This window comes from Bacillus rossius, chromosome 17, assembly GCF_032445375.1.
Source record: "Bacillus rossius redtenbacheri isolate Brsri chromosome 17, Brsri_v3, whole genome shotgun sequence".
Lineage (NCBI taxonomy): Eukaryota > Metazoa > Arthropoda > Insecta > Phasmatodea > Bacillidae > Bacillus > Bacillus rossius.
In genome coordinates, this window is record NC_086344.1 from 15,306,439 (window position 1) to 15,331,571 (window position 25,133).

The following is a 25,133-nucleotide window of genomic DNA, read 5'->3' on the forward strand; positions in this document are numbered from 1 at the left end:
TTTCAGCTTGGAACTAATGTTTGCGGTGCTGACGTCTTGGGTGTGAAAATAAGGCGACTTCCAATTTTCTCATTTCTCGTTTATGTAAAAATGGTCGCCTTATATTCGGACCAATATTTGCATCAAATATAAAATAGATAATTATTATTAAATATTATTATATATGAAATAAAAATTCATGTCCTCAATAACTCTTAAAAATACTAAGTGAACTTTTTTTTTTTGTGGTTTCATTCACAGAAAATATCTTGTATAAACTAAATATATAAAAACCCGCCATTGTTCAGTGTAGCAACATAATATATATATATATATATATTACAACTATTTGACTTCGAAACTATTCGCATTCTATTCGAAAATTTTACTATTCGATTCGAAATTATTCGACCATCAAAATCCACTATTCGCACACCCCTAACAATAACAAATATAAATTGAAGTTAATTTAATTTACACTTTGCAATGACTTAATAGTGTATTATATGTATTTTTATACTGTTATTATAACTGTATTCTCAATTTTACCTAATCTTGTTATTAAATTCACATGGGAATAAAAATTTTTGTGTGCATTATTACACTTAAAAAAATTTCTTCATTATAATCGGTAACTGAATCGGTATCTGCCGATTATTGCTCTCATAATCGGTAATCGAATCGGTAAAGTCATATCGGTGCACCACTACAAATAACTATATCATGTGAATAACGAGAGTTACGCAAATTAACTCACGCAAATTAGGCTTTTTGTTTCAATTCGAAGTTTATATTCAATTAATTTAGCCTAACTTCATGGCGTTTTAAAGATCATGAAAATTACCTGCCTCTATCAATTTTCAATCACTAGATTTGGGTGAACACAGTAAAAATAGAAAAAAATATTTTTTGTAAAAGAAAATAAATTTTTAACCTCAAATCATTTGTGCTGCCATTCTTTTTCCCGCGAGATTAATTTTTCCTGGCTCAAAAATTTTTCTGAAGAGAAACAGAACGGCTAGCCAACAAAGCAGTGTTTCCCTTTAAACATACAAAAAGCAGCTATGTACAAAACAATGGTGTCAACGGATAGATAAATTTCATAAATAAGAATAAAGAATGAAAACACTTACTAGCATAAAAAAAAACTTGTACTCAACCATTCAACAGACATTAAAAATATCTACTACTACACCAAATGCTTTGTACTGAATGAGACATGCAGGAATAAGTACACACTTCAAGTGAAAGTCAAAACTCACCCAGGGCTATCGCTTCACCTTTCGTCGTCACAATCACAATCTCCTCGTTGAGTTCGATGCCGTTCTCGTACCTCAGCACGCCAGGCAGCAAGATTTTGGCACCGTAACACACCGCGTTCACCTGGTGGCAACGAGAGCAAACGTCGAGGCACGGCCGAGAGACAGAGGCACATGCAGTACAGTATTGCACTGCATGTACATCACGTTTACGATCAGGTTCCACAAGAAAATTTAATTGCACGGCATATAAATATTAACACTGGATAATTGATAAATTATTAGGATCTTTGTTCTCAAAAAGATGGAGTTCGGTGAATAGTTTTCAATAGTGGGGTGATGTTCTTTGGGTTGAAACATTTATTTAAAGTCCTAAATAGTGGTGCAGAAGGGTCATTCTCCAACATCATTACCAGGAGAGTAGTTTCGCCTGACGTTCACATGTTTGTCACTTTTATAAGTGCTTCGAAACAGAATATTTTCTTTCAAACGTAGCTCGGCATTAGTGCAACAACACGTCAGTTTTAACTCGTGAGTTCATTGCCTTGCAATAACCACATTTTTGACATTTTTTATGTGAAGCGATTAACGATTGAGACTAGAAATATTAACAACGGTGTTATTTACATGACCTATGTTAAAGCAGCAAGCATAAAAGATGTCGTTCAGAAGGCAAATATATAAACAGTACTAAAGAGTGCGGGGACATGTGGCATGTGTGGGTGAATGAGAAGGGAGAGGGGGGTTGCCAACTTCTCAGCACTAACCAGAGGAGAGGAAGAGGAGACTGATCCTGCGACAGCTCCATTAGCGCTCTCCCTCCCACTTCCCCCAAGTGTTACCTCTGTCATCTGTCACCCGAGACAACGCTTCGAAGACAGTAAGACGAACAGCAGTCCAAACAGGCATAAGTATCGCAGTTTATACGCAGAGCGTGTAGTTTTCCAACCAGCTCATCCAGCCATTCAAAAGCCGTAAAGAAAAACAACAGCGGTAAAAACAGCCACAAGTAACACAGTTTAGAGGCAGAGCGTGTAGTTTTTCACCTGAGCTGTTCTATCCTTCGGCCTGGCATGCGACGATACAGTGATGATTCTGTGTCTGGGTGAAGAGGTACAAAACACGAGCACCGTAGGAAACGTAACATTCGTCAATTCGTGCAAAAATTTGTGAGGAAAATTATAAAATCACATTTTAACTTCGAAGCATTACAATTCACGTTTATTTTTTTAGTTTATCACGAATATAAAAATTTTTCAGGTCCCTATTCACATGTACACGCAGGAACACGAATACCACTAATAACCAGAGACAAAATTTTATGGTTTTATTTTCAATCAAGAAATTTCATTTTTAAAACAGAGGATTTTGTTGTTATTGTTTTTATTTTTATAAAAGCTGTTTTGTAATAGGTTTCAAATACGTAATAATATTTCAACAAAACAGTGGTAAAATTTATTCACTGCATTTTTACAGTGATGTCATTTGTAATTAAACTAAGAAGAATAAATTAGGAAGCATTTGTTTAAAATTTATTTATTCAATAAGAGAGGCACAACAAAACATATCAAATTAATATTTGTGATCCATGCACTTTGATACCATTTTTGGTCCAGTAATGACATGCCTTGAATTTCAAACATTAAGAGATGCCTTTTTTTATGAATTGAAATAAGTTTTGGTTAAATGCTTCTTAATTCCATTATGTAATATTAGGGGTGTGCGGGAAAGTAAATTTAGCCTCGGGAAAATATTGGGAGGGAAAATCAAATTTCACTCGGGAAATCTGGAAAAATTGGGGGGGGAAAAAAAAATCATAAGCTATATAGGATGTAAGTAGGTATATTTATAAGTTTTGGAGTGTTTTTACCACAACAGCGCCATTAGAAAACAGACTTAGTATAATGCTCTGTTTTCATGTAAGAAAACCAGTTCTTCCACGTGTCGAGTGGATAAAGATTCTCTCTTTGCAGATTCTATGTTTCGACAGACGAAAAAAACCTTCCACACGCAGTTTTGGTCGCTGGTACTCCCAGATATGCCACTGCTAACTTGGATAAATTTGTTAGTACAGTAGAATCTCGTTATAGAGAGCACGGTAATAGCGAGAACACAGCTATAACGAGGTATTTTTGAGGAATTTACGCCGTGATCGCTTGTAGCGCGCTTTTGTTATTTGTCTGCTTTATCTCCACCCCTCTCGCTCGCCACTAGACATCTTGCCGTTGACGCGTCACATTCTTCAGCCATGCAGTCGCCACCTAAGTGCGTGGCTTAAAAATAGAACCCCATCCTTTCTTTCTTTTATCAAACTTCCGTTAGTTATCTGTGCCGTGTGTAGACAAAGTTTGAGATTGGAACAGAAACAACGTAAGCGTAAGAAAATATTTTTTACAAATTAGAAATATGTATGTTTTTGTTTTTATAATCGCGTATTTTCACGTTTTTTTTTTGGTTATCTTAAAAGAGATAATATTAAAAAGCCGCTCTAATGAGATTTGTTTCTTGGTTAACAAAAACTATTAATTATCAATTGTTTATATTCTATTTATTATTATTTACGCGATGTCATACTGTACGCGTACGCAATACGACTGGATTCGTTGCTGCAACATAACATAGCATGTTATGCGGTATTAGAAGTAACGAGTAACGTAACGATAGTAACGAGTACTAATTGTTATAGTAATGAATACATACAGTTACGCATTTTTTCGTTACTTTTACACCTCTAGTCGGCACTACCGTATTTATTTCCGAATCGCTAGGGCAGTTTTCTTGTAACTTTTGTTTCGGTCAGTTGTTGGGGTATCTGTCCGAGAAAGGGTGGTGATGGTTTGAGTTTAATCCCAAATTTATTTTCTAAAAAAGTTGACAGGTTTCTTTAAATGAAAAGTATAGTTTTCCAGCGACTATTACGTTTGAGGCGTACGTGCGTTGCCGCAGCAGCACTCCTGCTTTTTTGTAAGGAATTAAATCGTCGCGCTACACTAGCACCACCTGTTAGCAACATCCCGAACCAACATGGCCGCCAGCAGACAGCCCGCGTCGACGATAGATAGCAGGACAATGCTGCGTCGGCCGCTTGCTGAGATGCTATACTTACGTGGCTTGGTAGGGTATTCTGGTTATTTTTACGTAATCGGTGATCGCATCCGTACTTATGGGGTATGGTTTAAAGAGAATTCACACATCTGCTCACAGAAATTAAGATTTCGTTAATATAACCTGCTATTTTCCAATTATACAGGTTTAAACACAATTTTTATGCTATTTTCGGTTAATTTTTATTTTTTGGGGGCCAAAATTTGTCCAATTCGGTTATAGCGAGGACACGGTTATAGCGAGGATCAAACCCGGAACCGTGACACCTCGCTATAACGGGACTCTAGTGTATATGTTCATTTTGTTCCCACCACTTCAATGGGTTTCCAGTTCTTTCTAAAAGTGGCATGTTTAAATATGTTGCCACCTCTGTGTTTTGCTGAGCACCTACTAGAGATTTTGCAGCTAGACTATCGAATTAATGCCACAAAGAGGAGTGATTTGAGTAACTTTCTGATTCAGGTTTTTGCGGAACTGCAACATAAGGAAATAAATACTTCAAACCTCTATCAAACATCTGAGATGCTAACTTGAAGTATGTAACAACCAGGTACATTACTAATAGTTGAAAAAAGGATGCCATAACGTATGCCTATTACCAAATGTACTACTACGGACCAGTGGCGTAGCCAGGATTTGTGTATGGGGGGTGTTAAGAAGCATGCCCCCCCCCCCCCCCGTATTAAAGCGGGGGGTGGGTCCTGGGGTCCTCCACCGGGAAAATTTAGGATTTTAAGGTGTAAAATAGTGATATTTAAGCAGTTTTAGGTACTTATATTTAAATATTGTAATGGTAAATTTTTTTATTAATTTTAATATAAAATTTGTTTGAGTGATGAATAAGAAATTGATTAAAGATTTGGTGCTAAAAGGGGAAGGGGGGGGGGGTTTGAACCCCTAAAACCCCCCCTGGCTACGCCCCTGCTACGGACTCTAAAATATCACTAAATAAATTTTAAATCCAAAGAATATTAAATGTTGTGTGTGGAAGCGACGGACGTGGACGGAGCGCACTCACCGCGCTGTCCTTCATGATGACCCGCTTGTGGCCCACCAGCAGCCCCTCCAGCGGCCGGATGACCCGGCGCAGGTACGTCTCGTCCTTGTGGTTCTCGTACAGCCACTGGGCGTCCAGCACGTCGTGCATCGTCACCATGCCCTCGTTCTCCGACTGGATGCCTGCCCGTGCACACACACGCACACACGCACGCTCAGTGCAAGTAACTGTCACGTTGGCCAGCCTGCCTGAGAGTTGGTCCGCCTGGCACCCGGAAGTGACATCACGTGTTTCTACAGTCAGTTTTTTGTTGTTGTTGTTGTTGTTGTTGTTGTTGTTGTTGGTGTTACCTAATGGTCGGTAAAACGTGTCATGTCGTCGCAGTCCGATCCGATTAAAATTGTGAAATCATTGGTGGTGTTCACAAAACTGAATTGAAACTAATAGTTCGGCTGCATGACGCCCAGGCAACGCGGAGAAACGGTAGAAGACTGACGAAACTATATGCAGATGGCACTGCTGAGCACGATGGCCGCCACAGTGGCGCGCTCACGATCGAGGGCGCCAAACTCAAATATCCAAACCACCACACGTTCTAGCACTAGGCCCAAACACGTATGTTTAGTGTAAATAGCGCAGTGCTTGAAGAGAAGAACAAAATTATCACGTTGGCCAGCCTGCCTGAGAGTTGAGGGAATTTTCTGGTTTAACAGGCGGTCCACCTGGCGCCCGGAAGTGACGTGTTTCTACAGTAAGTTCTTTTGTTGTTGTTGATGTTACCTAATGGTCGGTAAAACGTGTCATGTCGTCGCAGCGCAATCCGATTAAAATTGTGAAATCATTGGTGGTTTGTTTTTGAATGATGCGGCGCCATATCGTTGGTGAACAAACAACGTACACACACCATTAGCTGTTTTTATATGGTGACTAGCTAATGCCCGGCATGCATTGATACGCATCTTTCAATTTTTTTGTATCTTTCTCTAACATTCTATATATGAACCTTTATAAATCACACTATATTTCTCTCTATGTATACACATGTACATACATATACAAAATCACACTATCTATAAATGAATCTCCCCTTATGTAGGTATCTATACATCTCTATCCGTATCTCCCTATCTCTCTATGTATTTGTGTCAAGACCTTCTGACAAGAAGTTGCACTGGAACAAGCGGTCTCTTCCCCTGATTCCTGGCACCAGGTGCTTCGTTAGAGCCGCAGACAAGACTCAGCCAATCACAAGGCAATGTCCAGGACTCCAACGAAAACGGTATTTAACAAACAGTAATGTTAATAAAATAAGAACAAACAGTATAGCGGCAGAGTCTTTCAAATGCCTTTAAATTATGTTTAGAAACATAAAACAGTTTGTAAACCAACTTCCCATAACTGTCAACAAAGCACTTAATTACATGCTGTAGGTACGCAACGGCGATTGAAAATGTCAACAAACCAAACATACAGTTTCAGTACTCTGTAATACTGTGATATTACAGTATGGTCTGTTTTTTTTTTTTTTAATTGATCTATATTAATAAAAATTAGGGATGGGACGAATCCACATTTTGGTCGAATCCGAATCCTTGTTCAAATCCTTAGTGTTTGTCATTGAATCTCGAATCCCAGTCCCACACTAAAATTCACATGTTATTAAAAAAAATCACACATTTATTTTAAAAAATTACATAGACCTATGTATTAAAAAAAATCACATGTGTATTTATAAAATTATAAAATAAGTGCATAGTGTATACACCTGATATAAAATAGAGACAAATAACCTCAAAAACCCCACATGTAAGTTTGCATCTGTCTAATTCTCTGTTAAATTATTCCTTCCTACGTTTTCAATAAAATACGTTTGTATAACAGACACTATTTAAAAAAAGTTATGTACGTTTTTTTCTGCAATGTTATATTATTGAAGGTTGGAAATGATCGAGTAGTTATGCTAATTGACAAAATGCAGCGTAGTTTATCTTATGTTTGTGCAATTTCCCTTACCTTAATACATAATATAGTTTAGGTATACAATTTTCAATTACTACCGTATTTACATGTGTATAGCACGCCCTCACGCCACCCCGCCTTCTCCATTTTGGGCGCGCTATACACGAGTATAAATGGTAAAACTCTTAAAAATCCACTTTGAATCCCACCTCGAATCCTACGAATCCTCGAATATATAGGATTCGGTATATTCAACGAATTCAAGTTTCGAAAATCCCATCTCTAATAAAAATGTAAATGTTTGTTTGTACAAAATTACTAATCTCCAAAAGTTCTTCACGGATTGCTTTGTAATTTTTTCACAAAGTTGCATTCGTATATGCGCATGATTTACATAATAATAATAAAAAAATACTATTAAAAAGTTTATCATAAAAGAACGCATGTAACTCAGTACACGTGATAGAAGCGAAACTACTTTGGCAATAATTCAAACCTCGACTCGTGAGTGCTCTCTTTAAATCCCTTTGGCGGCAGAAACTTTTCAAAACAATGTTTAAAACAAAACAAAAAAAATTGCACTGAAATTCGGCCTTGAAATTGTAATCGAAATTTTACTATCATCGCGCCCAAAGAAGTTTCACTTGCTTGAAATTAAACGTATCGGAAACACGTGCTTTCCGTTTTCTTTTCCGTTTAACGAGACTGTGGCCACAGCAACGCATGGCCGGTACAGCTAGTATTAAAATGAGGATGTTAAAAAAAAATGAAATACAGTGTTCGGTAAAATAATAACACGTGTTGTGCTCATCGTGGGATTCGGCGGACGGATACCACTCCTGCAGGTAGTCATCCGGCAACACTGGACTTCAACATGGCGCCCGCGGTTAAGCTGCTTGGTAACTTTGTCTGTGATCTGGCACAGTTTTTAAGTACAGTAAACTCTCGGTTATCCGGGCCTGGATTATCCGGTTTTCGGGTTATCCGTGCTTGATTTTTTTATGAAGTTGTAAAAAAAATGATGGGGTGTAGCTATGCCGGGACTGCGCTGCGCTTTTTTTTTTTTACTGCTGTGTCAGAAAGCTATTTACCTGACCCTTCAGACCCTCGTTCCCCCGCCCCTTCACCCGTCAATTTGTCACACTTTAAACCTAAAAGGAATGCCTTGACTGCTGCTTCCGGCTTAACTCCCCCCCCCCCCCCCCCCCTTTTTCATTTTCTTTTCAAGCGTTCTTTTCACAGCGCCCCGCCACGCTAAAAAAAAAAAGTCCCTCTACCTCTTTTATCTTCTCACACTCCTGACGGCTGGAAGAGGCATTTTTCACGCAGTTATTTACATCAGTTCTCCCAGGCACATTTGTTTTTGTAATGATGTCTGGTAAAAGGAAACATAAAGTGCTGACAATAGCAGAGAAGTTAGACGTTGTGGACAGGTTAAAGAAAGGAGAAACTGCCGCGAAATTAGCACAGGAATATGAAATTGGAATCCAAACCGTGCGAGACATTAATAAAAGTGAAGAAAAACTTTTGCAGTTTGCTAGTAGATCAGACAGTGTGGCAGGGCCTTCTAAACGTAAAAGCATGAAAACATCTACCCACGCAGATGTTGACAAAGCTTTGTATGTTTGGTTTAGGTCGTTAAAAGGGTGGAGGGAGATGCTGAGTTGGGAAGGCCGCCGCTCTCCCTCCCGTAGCAATAAAGGGGACAAGAGAAGGATGGCGGCAACACAATGCCAGTATTGTTTACGGTCCAATAAGCTGGGACACGGTATAGAAAGCCTTTGCTTGTACTCATAATTCTACTGAAGAGACACTCTTTTGCCAGTAAATACACCATTTTTAAGTGGTGAAACAGATTATCCGGGTTTTTTTTATGGGCATTCAATTATCCGGGCATCGGAAGGTCCCAATTAACACGGATAATCGAGAGTTTACTGTATATACACAACATACAGGAGTTGAAAATCAAGACGCCGACTACCGTCGTCGGGAACGAGAACCAGGGTGAGAGGGAGACTCACCCGACCGGTTCCTCCGCAGCTCCAGCATCTGGCCGCCCACGCCCAGGTGCAGCCCCAGGTGCACGCACAGGGTGCGCACGTACGTGCCCGCCTCGCACGACACCCAGAACACCCCTGCGGCACGCACGCACACACCAATCACCAACCCCTCCTCACCGCACAGCCTTCAGCTACAAACAAGTAATCACTTGAAACCAATTCAACACCTCCAACATCCCATTGCGAACTTAAGGGGCCTGAAAAACAGTGCAAAACATCAATGGCGAGTGTCCAAAAAAAACTGCATTAAATTAAATACTACCTCGGGGTGAACCGTGACTTGTGAAACGCCAACTCGCAAGCACCGAAACCGGACAACGGCACCAAGAAAGGCGACCAACACACTGTGGCACAACTGTGCAAAAGCAATGACGCAGCTTGGCTTCTGGGTTGTAGCCGTCCTTGGCGGATAATTCACCAGACGTTTCGGTCGACGTTTCAGTCGCCATCATCGGCAATGTTGACCGAAACGTCGGTGAGTTATTCACCAAGGACGCGGCTACAAACCCAGAAGCCAAGCCACGCCAGACAATAGGAGTGAGAGCCTGCGAACATTACTTACAGACGAGTCTTGAAGTAACGTCTCACGAGCTTCAGTGTGTTTTGTGTGTATACATCTGGCATCATCAAAATACTACCTTATTTTTCTTTTGCCCACATTTGAGTTCTCATCTTAATGTTTGCTGTTTACTTTTTATTTTATTAATTAGGTAATATTTAAATTAATTTACCTCACTTTTATTTATCATCACTACAATTAAAAGTCAGCTGTTGGTCATTAATAGAGACCCCGAAAAATGGTGAAGCACGAAATTCACGAAATAACGCGAAAATTTGATACTTTAAACAAATTTTGCGACTTTCCTTTGATTTTGACATAGTCGCGAAATTCACGAATTTTCGCGCGAAGTTCACGCTTTTTCGCACAAAATAATGTCCTTATGTCGTAAGTTCTATTTATTTACGCCATCATAAACATAGGCGTGAAATAAACATAGACTGAAAGACTAGTGCCGTGATATTATCTTCGTTTTGACACGTTACTGAAATCCACGTATTTTTATTACTCTGTTTTCAAACAGCAGTAAATATTGCCATCGCAAATGAAAACAAAATGTAAAAATTGTCAACAATCAATATGTGCGCACTACCAACATAACAAATTGACTCCACAGTTTTCGTGTTTTGAATAATGGTCGTTTCTGCCGCAAGGCGCACTGGTGTCGATTTTTCTAACCTAATTTAATCGCATCGAGCTAAGATGGCAGTCATTTTTGCGTGCACATTTCTATGAGTGTTTACAACTACCGTCAACATTTTGTAAGTTTTGTGACACAATTGAATTTGTGGCTAAGATGCCGAAAACTTGGACAATGTTTGATCGCGAAAGAGAGATAATATCGGATGATTTTATATTTTTGACCAGCGGGACAAAATTATGATGTGTAAGTTCTGCAATGTGCGGGTTGATTGTACAAGCAAAGACACGTGCAAAAATCATGTGGCAAATTACACACACAAAACAAAACAAAAAAATACATTTATTTTGTCAAGCATTCTACCGTGTCTAAACAAATCTCGATAGGCGACAGCGTGAATAAAACAAACAAGCTTGAAAGTGCAGAAAACAAGAATTTTTTTTCTGATTTTGTTAATATGATGCTGTAAGTTAAAATTCCTTTGGAAAAAGCTGATCATCCAGCTATGAGGGAATGGTGTAACACCCATGTTGAAGGTTAGCCTTATTTATTTAGAAATGTTTTCCCCCTCAAATAAAAGTTCATAAGCATATGTAGGCCTACAATATTATCGATTAACTTACCTTCACTTCAAGTAAATATGCAAGTACCTCAGATTAACAAACACATAAATAGGATGGATTGCATTGTGAAATGGTGAGCACACCACAATATATTTTTGACTGATTGGTTGATGGTTTGACTCTGTAATCCAGCAGTACCTAATCTAGAAAAGGTTAGGTTAGGTTTGGCTAAGAATTGTTTTGAATAAATTAGCCCACTAATATTTTTCAGCGATAACCTTATAAATGCTACCTATTTATTAGACATCTGCAAATTGTGATTTTTCAGTTCGAATCGAATTCGAATCGAATTTCAAAAAAATTCACGAGTTTCGAATTTTTTTCTAATCGAATTTGGGAATATTTATTAAAATAACATAGATCATTAAAAATTTTTAACATACCACCTTTGAAAAACTTGTCACATAATTCACAGTTTAAATCAAGTAACTAAAATTAAAGTGAGACTATTTTGAAGAAGCACAACCAGATTCTCAAAAATTAAAAAAAAAATTAAAAATTATATGTTTATAGTACTTACATAAATCACTTCGCAAATCATTTCAAATTGTCATGGAGGAAAGGTGAGTTCATCGACATGGTGCGGCAACAATTCTCTGTGGCTGGTAACTATGTTGCCCAGGGACACAACAACCGGGATGGGGGGGGGCGGGGCCATTGGCGTAGCTGTGTTCATAAAGTTGGGGGGGGAAAAAATAATGATTTTGATGTCATGTAAACCCATTCCCCTCTTACTAAGACGGGAGGTCTGGTGGTCCTCCCCCGGAAAATTTTGATTTTAAAAGTGCAAAATAGCGCTTTTTAAGCAGTTTTTGTATCTAACCAATGGATACAGCGATGTTAAAATTATTATTGTTTTCTTAAGATAAAATTTGATTAGAGAAGAATTTACAAATAAAGTTGGGCAGATGACAGGGAGGGCACAAGCTCTCTTTTTTTTTACTCGAATGGAATTAAATAGTATTATTTTACAATCATAATTATATTTTTATAAATTATTTTCTACAACTAATTCATTTACGATATTTTTAATCTAAATTTAAAAAACATGTACACTTGGAAATATTAAAAAAAATTGTTTATAATTTATAAACTTTGCCTTTAAAGTAAAGTTTGTTTTTGAATGTTATAATTTCGATGCTGGACATATTTCTTGCACATGAACCTTTGATACATGGTACCCGATTCGCTTAAAATTGCTTAGATTATTGATTTATTCAAATAGCATAACAGAAATGCGGAATAATATTTTAAAATAAAAATATCACTGTCTAGAAAGTTGGGGGGGATCGTCCCCTCCACCCAAAAAGTTCAGGGGGACACGTCCCCCCTGCCCCTTCCGGTTCCTACGCCCCTGGGGGGGGGCAAGGTTATTTTTCCCCTCTCTGAAACCTTGAAGTGGGGGCAAACGGGGGCAAAGAAAGTGCTGTGTAATCAATTTTTAGATAACAAAACTGCTTAAAAGCATCATTTTTAGGGCCGCGAAAAGATCCCGAGAGTAGCTGGAAGTTAAAACACTGCAGCATCGTCTGTGTTTCGTGATTGGGCGAGTTACTTTGAGGTGCATGTCGATTGTTACAACAACCAATCACACTAATTCATTGTGCAAGCAAACTCGTCCTTAGTGGCTCGTGCAAACAAGGCAACGACTTCTCTCGCAGACTGCCGCCAATCACAAGGAAGAAACCGCTGGTGTGGGTATACATTGTTGCAATCTAGTAGGCGTTTCAGATTTTTTCGTGAAAATGTCCTGCCCCTAACCATTTTCCACCTTGAAATATAAATTTTCCCAGGGGAGAACCCCCGGACCCCCCGCTTCAATAGGGGGGATCGATGATTCTTTATAAAAAGTGCCCCCCCCTCCCTTTGGAAATTTAGTTGTTGCGCCCCTGATGTTGCCTGTTGCAGAGAAAACTATCTAACTTGCCACCTTAATTAGCATATTTGACTTTCAAGGATAACAACATTAATAAAAATATCACAGCATAAGGAAGTGGTACATAATAAAAATAACAAATTTACCGTTTTTATCGCGTAAGCATCGCACATTTTATTCTAAAATCAAGTTTATAATTAGGGGTGAGACCGTGGGTTCACTCTTGGCTGATTTTTTAAATAAACAAACACCGCCGTATCACTGCGCCGCGTCAGCAAGTGATAGGCTGAATTCATCTTGCGCGCCAAGCACTAGTTGCAACACAGAAACTTCAGTACAGTCGGTGCTAATAAAATAACAGAGAAGTAATATAACAGGAAGCACCGTAGCACTTTGTTCGGCGTAGGTGGTTCATTTGCGAAGAAAAAACTATGCACTTTACGCCTAATAGCCGTCTTCACAAAATCATCACAAGTTTTGATAACAGGATACTCAAGTTTCCTTTTCTTCCCGGGAGTTGTTAATGTCCCAGTGTTCTGTAATTCTTTCCTTGCACGAAGCACACTGCTCTTCGAAACACTCGTAAATTCCGCAGTTAAACTCGCGATATCGTTCACACGACAATCCGGATATTTGTCTAAAAAGGTTTAAACATTCAACACAATAGTTTTCTGTGCATTTTCAAAGGCTTTTCCATTCTGTGCTTTACAAAACCTTGTCCGGCGTCAGCCATAACAAACCGTGCGCGCGCGAATCCGAAATACAACTGTTGGGCCGGGCATCAACTGTACACTACACACGGCGTCTGCTAACATAATTGTAATAAAAAAGGCAGCGTAAAAAATACTTACAAATGGTACGTAACCAAGGGACTATTTCTTGCGCACGAATTATGTGCGCGGCGGCCGGCAGCCAATGAAAATGTTTGTTTACAAGAGGCATTGCGAAAGCAAGCTAAATAATTTAAATTAATGAGTGATGCAATAAAACCATTTTATTCAACGTAAAAAAAAAAAGAAACCCGTAGCAAGAACGTGATTTGTAACTATACGCATAACGATCGTGCTGGTTAACTCGGTTATTGACAGAGCGCGCGCGCGTGCATGCAGTCTGTGAGATATCGATATTGATATCCGACTACGTGAGAGTGCTCTATACTGGAATACAGGAACCAACACAACCAAACTGGCGCTGCTTACGTTTTTATAAGCGGTATAAAGAGACTCCCGAGACGTTGAAGATGAAGTTTTTTAACTTTTAAAAACGTCTTTAAAACACGATTTACACATCAAGTTACTTTGTAATAGGATTAATTAAGTTAGTAAGCAGTTTTATCAGAACGAACGGCGTAAACTGCGTAAAGCAATAAGCGCGTTGTAAACAACGGGAATTCATTGCATTACATCAAATGAGGTTAAAACGGGACAGAAATAAAATGATTCAAATAACGTGTAAACGTAATTAACGGTAACGTAAATAAGGGGTTACGATGTATAATTTTTTGTAAGTGGAAGATGTAATCGTCCATTTACATTTCTTTTAAAAATGGGGGAGGGGGGTGTCTTATATTAGTGTATCCGGGCCAGATTTTGCAAGTCGAATTATTGTAAAATGAATTCGATTCGAATTTACGAATCGAATATCAAAAAATTCGAACTTGAATTCGGAAATTTCGAATATTCGCAGAACCCTACTATTTATAAGTATATTGTAAGTTATGTAAACATTTTAGGTGCAGGGGATTTGCCATCATCAGCCAACACTCTTAGAGAAACTTATGTCCCAAAAATTGGCCAGGCAAATAAGGAAGCAGTAAGGCTATGAGGTTTTTTTTACACCGCCAATGGCATAATTTTTTCACAATTTTTTTGGGGTCTCTACTGATTGCTTATTTTTACACCGATTTTTTGCACCGCTTGCTAATTTTTACACCGGTTTTTTGCACCGCTTTTGTCATTTTTTTGCACCGCTTTTGTCATTTTTTTACACCGAAATGAGATAGTTGTATTTACCATAATCTGGGGTCCCTAGTCATTAACCAATTGGATGGTCTCCGGGTAAAAGGTAACAAGTCACATTTTGGTGATTTTTTAGTCAATAAGTCACTTACAACTCTTAAGTATACTTAGAATATGTAATTGCATTTTTAATCATCGGCAACTATGTTGGTGAATATGTTGGTAAAAAATTTTAAGTATTTAAATTCGATTTTTATCTAAGAGTTTTTTTTTGTTTCTCCTGCAAAAAAGTTAATTCTCTTGACTTGTTACCTTTCACCCGGAGACCGTCCAATTAATTTATCTGTGAAGCCAACTTTTGAACAATCTTGTAAATGTACTTGGAGACCGTCCAATTAATTTATCTGTGAAGCCAACTTTTAAACAACCTTGTAAATTTACTCGGAGACCATCCAAATTAATTTATCTGTGAAGCCAACTTTTGAACAATCTTGTAAATGTACTTGGAGACCGTCCAATTAATTTATCTGTGAAGCCAACTTTTGAACAATCTTGTAAATGTACTTGGAGACCGTCCAATTAATTTATCTGTGAAGCCAACTTTTAAACAACCTTGTAAATTTACTTGGAGACCATCCAAATTAATTTATCTGTGAAGCCAACTTTTGAACAATCTTGTAAATGTACTTGGAGACCGTCCAATTAATTTATCTGTGAAGCCAACTTTTGAACAATCTTGTAAATGTACTTGGAGACCGTCCAATTAATTTATCTGTGAAGCCAACTTTTGAACAATCTTGTAAATGTACTTGGAGACCGTCCAATTAATTTATCTGTGAAGCCAACTTTTGAACAACCTTGTAAATTTACTCGGAGACCATCCAAATTAATTTATCTGTGAAGCCAACTTTTAAACAACCTTGTAAATTTACTCGGAGACCATCCAAATTAATTTATCTGTGAAGCCAACTTTTGAACAATCTTGTAAATGTACTTGGAGACCGTCCAATTAATTTATCTGTGAAGCCATCTTTAAAACAATCTCGTAAGTCTACTCGAAAGTGACGTTACCCGTGTTGTTCTCGCGGTCGAACTCCAGCAGCTTGACCTCGTAGATGGTCCGCACGCGAAGCTGCCGCTTGACGGCCGAGATGAGCGGCGGCCGCTGGAACAGCGCGCCCCTCAACTTCTCCATGGCCAGCACCACCTGCGGACAACGCAGTGCCGACAACCCCCGTCACTCCCTGCCACGACTCCCGGTCGCGTCGGTCCCCACCCCTCATGCCGTGTGGACGGCGTTATCCTCGGGCCAGGCCCCAGTCATCCCTGGACACGGGCACCAGCTTCCCTGCCCCACGTTCCGTGGGTTCGCGCAAACAAAAATTGGTTGTCTGTAAAGTCGGTTTACGGACGACAGTTCAACGTGACGACGTCATGACAAAACATTGATGAAATGATTGCATACTTTCATGAATAAAATTTGAATAATTTTTATTGAACTATCACTATTTTGTATGGATACAAAGAGGGAGTGAAATGAAATCTACAATTTAATTGATAAATTTAAATTTTATTTGCACGGTTTAATTCAATATATGTTTATTACTTTAACGAAGAGATTATTTTAACTATAACTTTTATGCATGTTTGCTATTTAACTTCTTCCAATCTGTGTTATTCTGTTAAGGATAGGACGATGAAAGGAAAAGTAGGAAACGAATGGGAGTGTTTCAAGTTTAATGTGCCTCGAAAAAGTCAAATCGATGGTTGTTCCAATCGAGTGGAAGAGAGATAGATACGGCGCAAGCGTACAATGAGTGTAACGGGACACTGCGTAACGGAACAATGTGCGTAACGGGACACTTTTTTGTGCGTGCAGCTGGCGTTTTTCGATTTATTAGACATTATCACGTCAAAAAAAATGCCGCTAAAACACATACAACTGCAACAAACGTAAATGTTGAAATTTAAAAAAAAAATTCAAAAATTTTCTTAGTATCAAATTTGTTTAAACTTTTCTTTTTTTTTACTTTCTTAGTATTATATTGAAATCTTGGTGCAAAGTGAATTTTTATACGACCACTTTATTAGTGCAAGGGATGAGATATGGTGTTTGAAGGAAAAAAAATAATAATTACCATATTTGGCATGTAATAAGAAAATCGTTCTGAGCTATTGAATGCTGGATGCATTAAAAGATGTTTCTAAAATATTTCCAGAAGAAAATGGTACTTCGAAATCTACCTACGCCTGTGGACTATGCCGAAAGGGATTTTTTTTTAAATATTCCACTATATTATAAAGATTTGACTAAAACTTCTGTACTGTTTAGGTGTAACTGGAAACAGAGCTTACTGAAAAAATGACTTTGCTTATAACAGATACTGCGCATTAGAAGAGAGTAAATGCCCATTAAAATAAACACTGCAATAATGTATATGGATGAGACATGCAATAGAGACAAGATTTTATGGTTTAAATCTTATGCCAGTTCCATTTTTAAAACAGGAGATTTAGGTATTATTATTTTTAATTTTTTTTTAACTTTTGTTTAATCATAACAACTGCACCATTTTTAACAAATGCGAAACTTACTTCAATGATACTTACTTTACCAAAACTTCATTTTGTCTGATACATGATGCACTTTTACAATACAATAATTTGTAATAAGCATGTCAAACAACTGGGAACAATACAAATAAATCAGCAAGTATATGCGCGTTTGAAAAATGTACCAATGGCGTAATTTAAACATTAGTTAAAAGTAACAGTTGCAATATTAGAAAAAAAAAACTTTCAATCTATTTAGTACTACATTTTGGTACTAACTTCATTCTAAATAATTTACATTCATTAAAATTTAATATATTTAAATGTAATTTTTTTTTTAATATTAGTTGAGTTTGGATTAAATAAGCTAATTAATTCCATTATTAATGTTGCATTTCAGTGCTTTAAGGTGTATTAACTTGAATTCTGGTGTTACACAGTGTACCGACATTCTTTTCGGTGATATATTTCGGTTCTATCGCAATTCACCATTTAATCTTGTCCCTAGTGATGGTCCTAGCCAACTACACAAGTGCTAGTATTTGAACATCTTTTTTCATCTAACACTAAAGGTTTCGAAAACAATTTGGTTTCAATTACTTAGATAACTGGCGATTAATTAATTAAAATTCAAGACATTTTTGGATAGGTAGGCCCACCAAACATTTTTTTAACCTTCATTTGTAGGAGAGTTGTTATTTGTGACGTATGACAACGTGTATAAAAAGTTTGTTTAATATGCAGGCAAGTACAGTATATATGTTTTCTTTGCGATCTTAGCATCTTATAAGTAAACAATCAACATAACCTTTGCAAGTGGAGAGGAAAAAAACTCAACAAGATTTTTCGAGTTTTGATTTCGAGTTCGAGTTTTACACAAAAACTCGACTCGACTCGTTAAAATCGAGTACTCGCAGATGTATAGAAAACTTGAAGATGCGGTGGCATTCGAGGATCTGGTTGGTCCGTCGCGACCGACCCACCTTCTGCACGTCGTCCACGGGGGAGTGGAGGGAGAAGACGCACACGTACTCCTTCCCCGCGTTCTGCTGGGACTTGGCCAGCCGCGTCGCGCGCTCCACGCACACTATCAGACACCCTGCCGGCACAGCACCACGACCCGCTGCCATTCCTCGACGGAACCAACACACAGCCAAGCCATCGACAACACACACCTTAAGAGACAACCATTCATTTCACTTTGCAATAACAAAGTTTTGTACTAACCAAACTATAGCAAATTTAATCTAAATTTTTATTTAATATTAACAATAAAAATTCAAATAAAGTTCAAACTTGTACACAATTTTATATCACACCAAATAAACTTTTTTAAAGGTATTATAAACTATATATTTATTATCCCTTCCATCTGTAGCTCAAAAAAATATTTAGGGTTGTGCGAATATTCGGTATACCGATACCGAAATCGAAATTTTGCTACTTTCATTTTCGATTTCGGTAAGAATTTCATCTGTCGAAGTTCGTTTTTAGCGAAATATTTCGAGCCAAACGAAAGTTCAATAGCTTACCGAAGTTCGTTTGTTCTAGTTGAAAAAGAACTCGTAATTTAATAAAAATGTACAGTAGAATAGCGGTACAATAACGTACCTTATTATAAAGTATATTTCACTTAACGAATTTTTTTTTAAGTCCCCGCCAAAAATCGTATCTTCGCCATGCAAAACGGTTTCAGTTTAAAGTATCATATTTTCACTATAACGTATAAATTCTACTAGTAGCGTGGCATTACTACACCAAAATTTACTTAAACTGGTAAATAAATTTCCAGCTAAATGATTAATGTAGTAGAACAAAGATACACAAATACCACCGCAACGTATTTTCTAACCTCTAAATTCTCAAAACAAAGTTAACAAACAGAAACAGTTGCGCGCACAACCATAGATTATACCGTACGTAGTATTCGACGTGAGCAACACAGCACCATTCGATACATCGAAAGACGAAGGTTTGAGAGAAGTATTAATTATTTAGACAAAAGTGTTACGCTACGCTAAAAATACTGTTTGATGTCTGTGCCGGGATTGTTTATTGTTATTGTTGAGTTTATTTTCAGGTTACGTTATTTAGACACCGCATTGTATTTGTGTTACAATATGAATGATCCTGGAGATAAAAAGAAACGAAAGCAATTCACGCTTAAGGAAAAAGTGGATATACTCAGAGAACTAGACAAGGGGAAAAAAGCAAGTCGCATTTGCGAATACATATGGCATTGCGGCTCTCCTGTAGCTATTTTTTTATATATTTTTTTCTCTTTGTAAAGATAATATCATATGTATGCATGTTTCAGTACTAAGTACAAAAACTTGAGGTACTTGTAAGTACTTAGCACTGAGATTCTACTGTAATGTCTTTATATGATTTGCTTGTTATTACTAATAATGTAATAACATATGCAAATCATATAAAGACATTAATTAGAAAAATGATTTCCATTAAGATTAATTTACGTGGTGATGAAAAAAACTCACGTTAATGAAAATACGGTAAAATCATAATTTGAACAAACATGGCAGATAAAGTAAACAAAATTCAACCGTGATTACAGTAGGCCTAGGTATCAAAACAAAATCATGCAATATTTGAAAAATTACCTGATTCATTTGCTTTCAAACAGTAGTGTAGGTACTATATGTATTCGTAAAACATACATTCCAGAACTGTTAGTACACTATTTAGTATTTACCGTATACACATAAACAAAGAACGTACCTACTTTTATTCGTGCACAGCCAAACAAAAACATTGTCGTCTGCTTTATTTAAATTTTACCTACTCTGACTGGCATATAAAATCCTCATAATATACAGCCAATTAGACAAAAAGGTCAACAAGTCACTGCATGTAATGACCACTTGGCAGCAACCATTTGTTATGTTTTGTTTTGACCATGTCCCTTGCCTGGTCTACAGCTTCCTGAGCTAGCCATGTGTGACAGTGGTGCAAGATGGCGGCCATTCCGCAGTATTCACGTATTTTTTCATCAGTACCATGCACGTGATACATATAGTATCATAGACTGCGACATTACGACTGTAAAGGAAATAGCCTGTGCGCTGAAAGATCTGGATTGATTCTTAAAATTTACGAGTGACATGGGGCTGTGTTGTGTGGTCTAGGGCGGATGTTGATTATATTAAATAGTAATATTTATATATACATCAAAAGGTACCAAAATGATTTATGTAATAGAATTTATTACTGAAGAGCAAATTTTGGGGCACTTTTTTTCTTTGTTAATTAAAAAATTTCGCTTAACTTTCGTTAAGAATATATTTATCTCATAGAAAAATTCATTTTCGTTTCACTTTCGCGAAACTTGATAAATTTTCTTTCACTTTCATTTCGTGTGGATAAAGTCACTTTCGCACATCCCTAAAAATATTTTATCCCATATCCATATGATACTTAAAAGGAATTAAGAAAGAACAATAAAACAAACTACTAGATTATGTCTACAAAAGACATACTACATACCATCAATTTGGAAGAATAAAATTCACAAAAATTTTCCCCTACTTACAATGAACCAAAGCAATGGCATCTGAATAATTTTAGTTGAAACTTCAGATTGTTCCCTTACATTATCCTGTGGTATTTGCATTAACTGTCCTTTAGTACACGTAACTGTTTACCTTCGGAATTAAAACAATTTTGCAATACATAATAAACAAATTTTTGTATTAAAAAAACTACTTAGCACTATAACTACTAAGTAATTTCTGGGCACTGTGGAAACACTTTGTATGAATGAGAGTTTGGTTTTAACAGGGTTTTTTATTAATGAGGTTTTATTGTAAAGGATGTGTGAACACTCGGTAGTGTGGTCAATATTCAAACATTCATTCTCAATTTTGATTAAAAATACTTTCATACCAAAAATAACTAAAAATTTCAATTAATGAATTTTCAAGTGCCTAATGTATGTTGATTTAGTTTATATAAAGATTTTCTACCAGTTTTTGAGGTCTACTTTTTTCTTTTCTAATGAAAAATAATTAAAAATAAAATACCAATTTCAATTCCAGAATGTAAAACAATGTAAATATTCTACCAGCAACGCAACTCATGCGCCACATGATGGCGACAATTTGTGAGTTGCACCAATTGTAGTTTAGCTGGTTTCACAGTTATGCAAGACAATTCGGTAAATGACACATGGGAATGAGGCTATGGAATAGCATCATTTTAAGCTTAATTAAATGGATGCTCCCAAAGGTTATTTTGTGATGAATGCATTCTACTCTTTTCAAATAAAATAATTGATAAAATTTTACTATGTTTGATGGACGCCTAATAAAACAATAGTAGACTGTAGAAGTAATTGTAATGTGTAAATCTGAAGAAAACATGTGTGTATGGGAGTAATGCATACATTTTTACTTCTTCAGTATCAGAGCTTCAGAAGAAACCAGACGATTAAAAAAAACTGTTCCAGATATCCGAGTGGTGTCTGTTTAAAAAAAAAGGATTTAAGAATTCACTGAGGGCGAATTTCTGTTTTTCATTTTCAAAGTGTATTTTTAGGAGATGTAAAATGGCTAAACCATGTGTTTTCGGAAAAAATTCAGGGGATAAAAATTCCCGACATAGGTAGGAACTTGAACACACCTCATCTTCATTTAAGGAACTTTTCGAACTATTAAATGTATTTCATATTAAAAGATTGTTTATTAGAGCTGCAATAATTATTATGTATCAAAGGGATAATCAGTTAAATTATATAGATCATAACTAACTATCCTACACGGCATAGACAGAATATAAATTTACAAATCCCTCATATTTCAAAAAAAAATATCTCAGAGATCTTTATAATATTTGCTACCAAAAATTGTTATTCTTCCTGCAAAAATAAAAACTAAAAATTATTTTCAAACAAAAAGATAGGTTAATATTTGGCTACATAATTTAACTGATGAAGAGATGGCTTTAGTATTTAGTTATATTTTCATTTATTCATGTAACAATGTTGTAATTTATACGTTTTTTTGTTTATACATAATATTGAATTTTAATAAATTGCTCTTTTTAACTTTCATCTTTATATAACTAATGTAAAGTTCTCAGTTATTATACATTTACAAATGTTTACAATCGTCAAAATACCGCATGTAATTTGAACTGACTGGATGCACTCACATACAAGCTTGCTTTCGTGAGTGCTAAATTTCCTGGTTAATTCAGTGAATATTGTTAACAAAGTGTAAAAAAAATGGGAAATAAATTATTATTATTATTATTATTATTATTATTATTATTATTTGTCGGCCATGTAATGTCACTGGGAGAAGACTGCGCGCCGCGGAGCCAGGGACTCACCGGAGACCTTGGGGTCGAGCGTGCCCGAGTGGCCCGTCTTGTTGACCTTGAGGATGCGCTTGACCCAGGACACGACCTCGTGCGAGCTGGGGTTGGACGGCTTGTCCAGGTTGATGTAGCCGGCGGCCACGTGCTCCCGGATGTCGCGCCTGAGCGGCGACGAGCCGAACGGCAGCGGCGTGTAGTGGCCAGTGCGCACGTTCAGGTGGTCGAAGTTCTGCCGGCCACGCGTCACACACGTCACACTCTCGCCTCCGCACTCCCGGCCCTCACACACTCGCTCCCACACACCGTCGCTATGCCGTCTACCGCTCTTACAAATATCATGTATGTTGCAGTACATGATAACAATAGTACAGAATTTTAAAGAGACGGGACACAAAAAAAAATCCAAACTAAACACACACACCATCACTACGCCATCTACAACTTTTACTAATATCATGTATGTTGCAGTACATGATAACAATAGCACAGATGATGCGAGCATGCCATCTAAGACTTTTACAAATATCATGTGTGTTGCAGTTAAAAACCAATAAATTATACATACTACATGATACCAATAGCACAGATGATGCAAGCATGCCATCTACAACTTTGAAAAATATTATTGTTTGGACTTGTAAATATTGTGTGTGATTTAGTGTACAGTGTTTGGAAACATTTGAATTTTGAACTTCCTTTGCTGCTCGCCAGCAGCGCCAAGTTTTTCAAGTTGGCTGCCTGCCGAGGTGGGTGTAGCCCTGCAGCTCCCCGCAACGAAGCAACAGTTGTTGTTCGACCATCACGGCGGTAAGTTGTGCTGTCGTAAACGCTCGCTGCCAATCGAGTTGTTCGCAGAGTGAATCGTTATTGTTTCGTTTTATGTGGATTTTACAGTCTCTTATGTCTCTAGTCAAAACAATTATGTGTGTTGCAGTTAAAAACAATAAATTATACACACATGATAACAACAGTACAGAATTTTAAAGAAATGGGACACAAAAAAAATAATCCAAACTGAACACACACAGGGTTCCCAATATCTTCCTTCTGCCAATCTCCCTGACTTTTCCTCTGTTTTATACCCGTCCAATCCAACAGTTTCCTACTATACTGTCAGTCCATTTGGCAAGATGACACATATTACAATACACAGTTTGCAATGTTATTATTTTTTAATGTAACCAACACTGATAGTCTGAAAAAAATAACTATACACACACACATTTGTTTGATTAAACTATGACATTTGATTTGTGTTTCAAAATAAAACACTATTGTTTACATCCCTGATGTTTAGTTACATTAATTCTTACAGATTATTAACGGTTCGCCAATTTATAATTAACATAAGTATCAAGTTCACAACATTAACATGCTTCGTAGAAGGCTGTGTGTAAGTGCAGATAGCTACCGTTTTGCAAAACAATGTTTTTTGATGTAATTTTCCCTGTGTTTTCCAGGTTTTTAAGACACACCCGAAATTTCCCAGTTCACGGGAACCCTGTCCCATACGGCAGCTTCATCCGGGTGTAGAGAAGACAATATGTACACACACACACACACACACACACACACACACATCTCACCAGTGTGTGTCACATACATCACATACACCACATACACACTGTTGAGATATGTGTGTGTACATATTGTCTTCTCTACACCCAGATAAAGGCCGCCATGTGGCCAATACTTATATTTGAGTAATTTTTGTTGGGATAATTTCTGGCTTATTTATGTCCAGTCTCTTACAAATGTAGTTACAATTGATTTTTAAATAATTAATCACATCCAGTCATTTTTAAAATTAAAAATATTTCTTTATAAATCAATTACAAAATTTAGAGCTGTTCACAACCTAACCAAACAAAATTTTTGTTTATTCTTGAGAAGTACAATATTTATTTAGTTCAATAGGTATTCTGCTTATTATCCAAGTAATTGTATCGCAACCGTGAATAATGCATTTGTAATTAAAAATTTTTATAGTTTAAAAATAATACTATGAAGCTAATACTTGTATTTCAGATTAAAATTTGTAACTGTAGTTTTTTTCCTGACATTTCCCGGTTTTCCCAGGATTGTAGTAATGCAAGAGCACAAACATCACATACATATTTATTTAATTTATCATCATTCTATTACAGTATTTTGTAAAATATGACTTGTCCAATATCTCGACACAAAAGAAGATACAAATATTGCAATAAACCAGAGTTGGAAAAAAA

General features: G+C 36.9%; 1 protein-coding gene across 1 annotated transcript in view; it reads right to left on the reverse strand.

The window, feature by feature from the left end:
• Positions 1-25,133, reverse strand: part of LOC134540738 (H/ACA ribonucleoprotein complex subunit 4) — a 49,349-nt gene that overhangs the window by 18,685 nt on the left and 5,531 nt on the right. Inside the window, exons 3-8 of the mRNA XM_063383635.1 lie at positions 22,918-23,134; positions 18,552-18,667; positions 16,087-16,222; positions 9,321-9,434; positions 5,362-5,522; positions 1,242-1,362 (exon numbers count right to left, since the gene is read on the reverse strand). Coding sequence (XP_063239705.1) covers positions 1,242-1,362; positions 5,362-5,522; positions 9,321-9,434; positions 16,087-16,222; positions 18,552-18,667; positions 22,918-23,134 — 865 coding nt within the window. The remainder of the gene's footprint in view (positions 1-1,241; positions 1,363-5,361; positions 5,523-9,320; positions 9,435-16,086; positions 16,223-18,551; positions 18,668-22,917; positions 23,135-25,133) is intronic.